The sequence below is a fragment of the Megalobrama amblycephala genome, linkage group LG5 (genome assembly GCF_018812025.1).
Source record: "Megalobrama amblycephala isolate DHTTF-2021 linkage group LG5, ASM1881202v1, whole genome shotgun sequence".
In the NCBI taxonomy this organism is placed as follows: Eukaryota; Metazoa; Chordata; class Actinopteri; order Cypriniformes; family Xenocyprididae; genus Megalobrama; species Megalobrama amblycephala.
Window position 1 is genome coordinate 21,196,220 of NC_063048.1, and position 9,305 is coordinate 21,205,524.

At 37.6% G+C, this 9,305-nt stretch overlaps 1 protein-coding gene across 1 annotated transcript; it reads left to right on the top strand.

Moving 5' to 3' along the window:
- The first annotated feature begins 1,213 nt into the window (after positions 1-1,213).
- Positions 1,214-3,647, top strand: ppp1r3ca (protein phosphatase 1, regulatory subunit 3Ca). The gene is made up of 2 exons (XM_048191173.1): positions 1,214-1,421; positions 1,848-3,647. Exons 1-2 carry the CDS (start codon positions 1,408-1,410, stop codon positions 2,803-2,805), a joined length of 972 nt encoding a protein of 323 aa, XP_048047130.1. The 5' UTR covers positions 1,214-1,407; the 3' UTR covers positions 2,806-3,647.
- The last annotated feature ends 5,658 nt before the right edge of the window (positions 3,648-9,305 follow it).

A 9,305-nucleotide genomic window follows, 5' to 3' on the forward strand; every position in this document is an offset into this window, starting at 1 on the left:
TGACCTTTGTAGGGGCTAGTTTTTATAATTACCTTATTAAAATCTACTTGAATCTTGTTACTTTAATCAATCACAATTCTGTTACCAATGATTTTTTCCCCCTTACTGTTTAATGCTAGTAAAGGAAGACTTAACATTGCTTATTTCAGTAGTATAAAAAACAAAACGTTTTTTCAAACTATAGCCATTATATTAAGAAAGCGAGAACACCGAAGCAGTCCATGACTTCAGTCTAATGTGAGTTATGCACTTTCGCAAAAACTCCCGATATAGCCTATGAAACTGTCTATACTGCGAAATGAATCTCTTACTTGCATCTTTTCTACATTAAATTAATCTCTTATTTGCATCTTTCTGCATTTTGTTTTTCATGATGATAAACGAGAATTCGCGTAAGTGAATTCAGTCAATCCTCATTAGTCACCGGCATTTGCGCGGTGGCAAATCACAACGCCTCTGATTGGTCAGTGCATTCCTAAACTCAACAAAACCGTGTGTGATTGGTTATAATGCTCAACACCGCAAACTACACGCGTAAAAGAAAATGACAATAAATATGATGTAACGAACAAATTTACTGTAATGCCGTAATTTTCATATTTATAGGTAATGTTTCATATTACGGGTGGACTACTTTCTCTGACCCCCTCATTAGGGGGTCAGACCCCCCAAAAACACCCTGTAATTCGCACCCTGGATGGGGCCAAAGTAGAGCCATCTGGACCTTTGGAACATGGTAAACACACTGTTGGGTCTTTATGGTGGTTTTATATACATTTGCAAATGTTGTTAGTTTCAGTGCTAAGTTTAGATTCATGGTTCATTACAACCTTCAGAAAATAAAGATTAACTTGACCTACATCCACAGAGCAAACGACCACGGTCAATAGTTTAAAGATTACCGCGCTGCGTCACCTCCGCTCCATCTGAATGCAGCCTAGATAACAATTAGTATTTACAAGTCTTGAAATAAAAGATAAAATGAACTACAGCCATTACAACACTCGAGAGGGTGTCATTTTTTCACAAAACCACAGCAACTGGCAGTAGCCTATATTCACACTCGAGTGCGATACGATTTGCACCGACACGGGTCCAGAGCATGGTCCACAGCTACTAAACCTATTCCATTGATGATTGGTCAAGACAAAAATCTGCGGCTCAGTTACTGGCCGGGGTGTGAAATATGCAAATAAGCGGGACGAGGCTTTATTTAAGGACTCGCACTGTGTGCCGCGTGGAGTGGGTGTGTTGGCAGAGCACAGCAGAAAGGCTGCATACCTGGAGGTGAAATCTTGAAATAACTAATCTTACATTAAAAGCAGCGCTCTGGAATTGCTTATAAATCGCTTGTCTCCTGTAATGTGCTTTGCTCATGAGACCACTTTAAACTGAAGCAATTTCTCCATGAGTTCCACAAGGTAAGAACGTTTTTTGTCTTCTGGTGACTCTATTGCAGTTCAACAAAAACTTTTTTTTTGTGATATATATTTGTAATCTTCTGTGATGTAAATCTAGATAAGTGATGAGTAACGACAATTTTTATGTTTTTTTAACTTTTGTCAACAACTTTTGTGGTTACTGTAATGTTTGAAACCCTAAGTGAAGCACACATTTACATGTAAATCAAAATTTGCTTTTAAAAGCCCTACAACCTTTTGCTTTGACTTCCTTTGGGAGGTTCAAGGGCCACTGTCATAAACGTTTTAATCATTCCACTCTTCTAATTTTTCATAAAAGCTCAGTTTCTTTTTAGAATATTTTTGAAAAAAATGAAAAGCGCAATATTTTACGATATATACTTTCTACTCACACATCTGGGTTGTCTTTTGTGTGTCTTTGTTTAGAGTTCTTCATATCCTCAGTCCCCCAATGCCGGGTCCAGTTATGCCCGCAGAGGTGGCTATGCAGCTGTATATTACTCATTCTCCCCCACTGCGCAACTTCCTGAGCTCTTATGAAGACTACAGGACACGCAACCTGGTCAAAACCTGCTACAAACCCCTGCGGCCCTGCTTGAGCTCCAGAGCCCACCTGGAGCCCCACTGTCGGGGCTGGCAGAATCCAAAATCCAAAGGCAAGAAGAAGGTTGTGTTTGCCGATTCAAAGGGTATGTCGTTAACAGCGGTGCATGTCTTCTCTACTTTCGATAATAGAGAACCCGTTACATCCGAACTGCAGTTTGACCTGGAAGACCTAGGGGACGTCTCATCCACTCTCCATATAAATTCAGTCCAGAGCAGAATTCTAGACTTTCCGCAGCCAGCGGCAGACTATCTGGATTTCCGTAGTAGGTTGCTGAAGAATTTGGTTTGCTTGGAGAACTGTACTCTACAGGAGCGGACCCTCACCGGCACGATCAAAGTGCGTAACCTGGCCTACGAGAAGTCTGTCCATGTGCGGATCACTTTCGACACCTGGAAGAGCTTCCAGGATCTGGAATGCACGTTTATGAATGATGTCTATGGCTGCCAGGATACAGACACATTCTCGTTTGCCATTGAATTACCAGGGTACGTGGCACCTCAGAATAAGGTAGAATTCTGCATTAGCTACACAACTGGAGAGCAGACCTACTGGGACAACAACGATGGCAAAAACTATGGACTTGTTTCAACATCTTGGCAACAAAACAATAAATGGAATTCCTCAACGCAGGGGAAGAAACCAAATGAATCCAGGAAGTTAGGCAGGAACACGCAAGACAATGAAGTTTATAAATGTAAAAGTCCTCTACAATCCAATGGCATTTTTCCAAAGTGGCAGAGGTGGGGGAACATTGCAATCAGCAGCCCCTACTGGTGACTTGAGCTGACATAATTAACTATCCAAAAGTGTTGAAAGCTTTTAGAAACAATATTTCTAAACAATTGCCAATTTTCTACGGAGCTCCTAAAGTGACATGGTGATGAAAATGTGAGATGGGAGGAAAAATAATATTTCAACGTTTTTGCTTTTGCTAGCAAAACCTTTCCATTCCCAAACATTTGGGAGAGAACCCAAAAGCATTGACATATAATTTTTCCTCCCATTTCATATTTTTTTCCCATCACCATGTCCCTTTAGGGGCTCCATAATTTTAGCTGATTTCCATTTGAAGAATTTATTATGGAAGAAATGAACTGTTGGTGTGCAACCAGTGAGATTATCCTTCATATTGAAGGGGTAAACTTTAACTGGTTAATTTCTTGGAGGAAAAGAAAGAAATATTAATATTTATCATATTTAATATGTACTTCTTGAATAAATCGGCCTTAAAAATCAATTTGGTTTAGATCATTTTGTTTATCAAGCTTTTTATTTGCAAGATGTGCACGTTTAGGTGTCTCTTTTATTCATGTTTGGGATGTGTTAGAAATGTAATGTGCTGAATTTAATGCAATTGAATGCAATAAGCTAAACAAATCGCCTGATAATGGTTTATGTGCCTTAGTATCTGAGAAAATGTCAGGAAGTGTTGGTTTGTTGGTAATTTTTTTATGCTTTAAGTGCAATTCAATGAATATGAGTGGAATTGGTTGTGATATCATGTATGAATCATATGTGAAGATAAGAATGGCTGTATTTTATTAAAGAAAGAATGGATGCCTTGGTAAATGAGTATGTATTTAATGTGATTTTTCTAAAATAAAATGAATAAAAATTCACATTGTCAGATTCTGTTTCTCTAACTTTGGAGTCAGTGAGAATACTTCTGATCTGCACAGTGTATAGACTTAAAAATATCGTATTGGTTTGGTTTAGCAGGTAATGTCTCATTTAAAAAAAAAAAGAAAAAAAAAAAAGGACAAAACACAGGTGACAGTGAGACCTGATTACCTTTACTCATGAAGAGCTGTTAGCAAGTTGAGTGCAATGTTGTAAAGTATTGAAGTTAAACCCTCAAGCACCAGCAAAAATGTGAATAATAATACAGATTTCCGAGGACTTAGAGAGAAGATAGATTGATGAAGCCTGACACCTGGGTTTTATGAATACACAGATGTGAATCAAGGCCTTATAAATTGCTTTTCTTTACATATAAAGCTCTCTTTAAAATCATAAAGTAGTTCCACTTGAAGCATCCAAAGGTTCAATGTTAGCTCAGGCTCTTCTCTGCTCAATGAGGAATGCAGAGAATGTAGAGAGCTCCATTTCCACTTTCCTACTTTTCTGACATTTTTAAAAGCACTAATACATTTATGAAACAACTCTTTAACACAGAGAAAGGATAGCTGACTTAGACTGAAGACCTCTGATAACCCTGGATATCAACACCCTCTGCCAGATCATGTACTGAACACACAGTTCAAAAATACCTATACCCTCAGCCAGTCTTATTTCAGCTGGTCATTATTTATTAAACCAGTGAAAAGAGGAACATCATGTTGACAGCAGAGGTTCGTTCAGGTTGTTCCATTATCAATTTCAGTATACAGACCGTAATAACTTTAAATAGCCAGATAACAAACCTAAAAAAAGCACTGTATGAGTTAAGAAAGATATGGAAAACATGACATACCATTGTAGGGCAATGCAATTGAATTTTAATGATATTAAAAAGGAATGGGAAAATGGTCACATAGGTGCAATCACACTTACATCCACTCAAACTGCATATCAAGTTGCTGCCAAGTATTTTGCACCTCTTCCCCAGTTCTTGTGTGCCAATTAGGTGGAAAAACAAATAGGGATAAGCCAAAATCATTTTTATGTGTTTGTCTGTCAAGGGGACAGCTTGACTTTTGAAATATGCTTTATTGGCTCAGACTGATGATATTTCAAATATGAAATACTTTTGGGAGAATTACTCCGTTCTTTCCTATAGCAGGCTTGCAATGCACCTTAACTAAAGTTGCTTACAAAGATAATAGTTTCTTGTAGCAAAAATGTTTATATGTCATAGCAAAAACTTATTTGATTTCTGAAACCGTATATGTAAAATACATTCTATGTGATATGTGCATCACTTTTGTAAAAACTCATTTAGAGTTTTCTATTTCAACTTAATTGTGAGCTATATAAGTATCCTCCGGTGTCTAACGACTTATACTGTCTCAGCAATCCTTTTTTAGTCTCCAAACCTTACGCCAAAGCAGGACGTTTGCCTTGGTCTACAGTTTTTTTTTAACGATTCTAAAATTGAAGTTATGCAAACATTAGAGGGCCGAGAGAGAGAGCTGGTCTGGGGCAGGAGCCATAAACAGGCCTAAGAGATGGCAGGAGAACAGTGCAGCATTCACAATCAGTCAAGAACAAGGGCTCTCTTACTGAGTGAGGGGGAACTGGAGCAAAGCATGGATTGGATTTGTTCATACAGCTGTGATTTCCTGCTCTGCAAAGCACTCTGCAACTATACAGGGCACAGAAAATGTGTTTTTCCCCAGGTATTGGCTTTACAAACTCAAAGATTTCATTTGCTTTTTCATTTCCTGTGCACGAATTGCAAACATGTGGTTGAGGATACATGCACACGGTTTTGCTGGATCCAAATTCTATGCAAACATAAATTCTTGTCTTACATTGTTACTTTATCCTGCTATTCTGACATAGCAGTTTACATAATTATATCTGATATAGTACCTTTGTACAGCATCATTTGTCTGCTACTTTTAAAGAGGCATATTCTACAGCAGTCTATGGCACAGATCTTAGACTACTCTCCTTCAAAAACTGATTCTGGATCTGCATTTCATTAATTCTAGTTCAGTGGTGGACACCACCCTGTTTACAGTTTGCTTTTGCCAGTACTTGGTCAATGAGCCATTGTTTGAGTCTGGTATGAAGTCATCTAGCAGCAGGAATGGTTTGAAGACTGTGATTTTGATCTCTGGCAATTTACATCTCATTTTATAAGCTGTCGCTACTGGAAAATATGATTTATTTGGCTCCATTTCACTGAAAGAAGTAATTTCTGCTGAAACTCCCAATCACTGTGTACATGTGTATGTAACTCCTCAGAGCTTTGCTTTTATGAAGAAAATAAGCATGAGTCACAATTTTAGTGGTGAATCAGGTATTACAGCAACATTCACACATCTCATCCTAACTTGCAACCTTCTTGTGTTTTCCCACATGGAAAGAACCTATATGTGGATATATGTGCATATATGAAACCTATATGCAGTGTATATGTACATATATGCTGCATATATGCACATATATGATAATATATATGCTGCATATATGCGCATATATACTGCATATATGCTATATATATGCTGCATATATGCTATATATGTGCTGCATATATGCGTATATATACTGCATATATGTGTATATATGCCACATATAGGCAAAATTGAGGTGCATATATGTGCATATACAGGAAATATAGGTCTCCTGTATTGCTTCTTCATATCCATATATATGCCCTATACATACAAGATATGTCTTCTATATAGCTAATGGCAGGATCTGGTCATTTTGTAGCTCATATCTCATTTTTGACTGTCATACATGATGCCTAGCTCATATTTTCTATTATCAAGGCAAAAACTAAGAATTAACGAAAAAAAATTATGCAAGAACTTATGTATGTGCGAATGTAGCAGTTATGTATTTAGACAATTATTTTGTGATTCCACTTGCCATGACCATATTTGGGGTTTCCTGCCGCCATGCTGACTTGGGGTGTTGACGCACTTTGCTGCTTCCCAGTCTGCATGAGACATCACAGCGGTAGGTCGCACAAAGTTTTTGCGGTGATTCAATTAAGGCCATGTTTCATGTAACAGCTGAATTCACATGATATATTTGTGATGTACATTCAGATGTTTCGTTGATTATTTTTCTTTACTTAAGTTACTTTTAATATCTCTCTTTCTCAGCGTTGTGCGTTGCTGCCGCATGCTGTTTGTATGCTGCACAAGTCCTCATATATTGCCATTTGTGTTATACAGAATAAAGTGAGGACCTGATGGCAAGATTTTTCGCAGTCTGTCTTTGATTACGACACAACGCAGAAAACACACTGCTACACGAACACGTGAAATTGGTCCCACATGGAAAAAACCTATATAAACATATATGTTTCAATATAGGTTTGATATAGGTTTTTAATATATGTGACATATATAAAATTGGCCGTTTTCCTATATTATGTGTACACATATATGTACATATAATATAGGAAAACGGCCAATTTTATATATGTCACATATATGTAAAACCTATATCAAAACCTATATTGAAACATATATGTTTATATAGGTTTTTTCCATGTGGGTTTGTACATGTAAGCCTCAGTACTGTAGAACAAGAAAGAGAACAGTGCTTTGTTTAAAGTCGGCATGAAATACAAAGTTCTGTCATGAAACTCTAGATGGCGCAGGCTAATAGGTCCTTTAACGCAACCTGCTTGTAATCACATCATTATTTATAGGGCACAGCTGATTGGTTCCTGCTGTATCAGTAGCCAATGAGCTTGCATGCTCAACCTTCAAAATACTTTGGTAGCATTTGCCTTAGCAGTGCAGCATGCTTTCAGAAACCCTCCACCTTCCCCAGCTCCACCTGTATAGATCTGCTACGGGTAATTCATGTACGCTATATTGTACAGCAGCAGCATGTCTTACTTGCTCACAGCAGCATGTCGTGTATGTTTTGGCAGTAGAAAGTCCTGTTGCTCTGCAGCAGCAGCAGTAACCTACAGCAGCAGCAGCAATAAAAGCAGCAGTGTGGCAGATCTATTCTGCCGAGACCAAACATACAACATTGTCATACTCATTACCATGCCAAACACTCTGAGTTGTCATGACAGAAATGGAAGTTGTGATAACAGCTTCTCGAACAAGAAAAAATGTAGGGTGGGATTTTGTCCACGGGAATTGACTGGATCGTTAGCATTTGCTAATGCTGTGATCTCATGTGAATGACAGGTTGCCCCGCCCTTGCGCCAGTAAACGTCATCAGAAGAGATGTCACTGCACTGAAAATAAAAATGGTGTATAAAAATTTTCTCTCAGAAGTTGCTAGTGAATTTCACAAACAATTTCAAAGAAAACAGCAAGTGACACATTGAATTACACATGAAATAGAAAATAAAAAAAATTATTTTGATTTTATGGTGACTAAGTGTTTGTTACATCCACGTCTGTCCCGAACTCCATTTTCCAGAATCCTCCTGTTCCGCACACCTGTCTTCACTCCCTCATCAGTCTTCCCGCCATCTCCCCGGATTCCCTGCACCTGTTGTTCCTCGTCAGCACTCCCTTTAAGTTGGACACTTTCCCTGCACTCCTTGTCTTTTCTCTTGTTTGTATAGAAGTGTATGTTGTTCTGGTGTTCTTGGATAGTTAATAAACCCTGTTGTAATTGTGGATCGCCGTGCTCACCTCATCTCTCAGCATACGCTTGTAACAGTGTTGAAAAAAAAAAAAATTATGTAGTTTGAACTATAGTATTAAAAATATATTTGATTTGATGTTTCATAAATTACATTTGACTGCATATTAGATATTTACTTAGAAAAAATTTACTTACATTTTTATAGAGCATAGCACAGTACACTCCACGACTACAACAATAATGACACAGAGGAACGATATCATTGGAATCACTTTTTTTTTTCTCCTATAAAATGTATGACCTATAAAAACACTGACAGTCAATCAGAATCTATCCTGCTTTAAAGAGGTTGAGCACTTAAGACAGCAGATGATAAGTGGAATGTGCTTAAAATAAGCGGTTATTGGTTGTTGGTGTGGACCCAACATAGTTATCATTATTAGTTACTGTTAAACAGGCCTTAAGACATATCACAAGAGTTGCTCTATTTTTGTCAGCTAAGTTGTAAAAGCCTGTAATAAAATTATATTATATTAATTATATATATATATAATTTAACAATTTTTTTTCTTCGAACTTTTTCAAAAAGCATTCTGGAAAGCACATTTCCAGAAACAAATGATGGACATAAAAAGTAAATATTACACTTAACATGAGTTTAAGAGTTTTTCTGATTCAGCAGTAAAGAACATTTTTTGTTCTGGGGACTGAAGTCAAGCCAATACAAATAAAAACAAATCTCATCTTCAGGCACCTCAGAGCTCTGCAATCTCAGAGTTACAGTCATATTCACACATGGGGGTAATGAGTTTCTTTGTACTCTCACATGTCTTTCAGGGTCCTATACAATCCTTCACTGCAATAGCCATATACATGAACCCAGTGAACTTGACATACAGATGATATATTTAACCAACCTGCAGGCTGCTTTGACCCAGTGTGTGCTTTTCCTCTGAGGGCATTTCCAGTATTTGAAACCTGCCCGCCCACACTTACACACACACAATCTCACTCTTTCAAAAGATAAGCAGAGATTG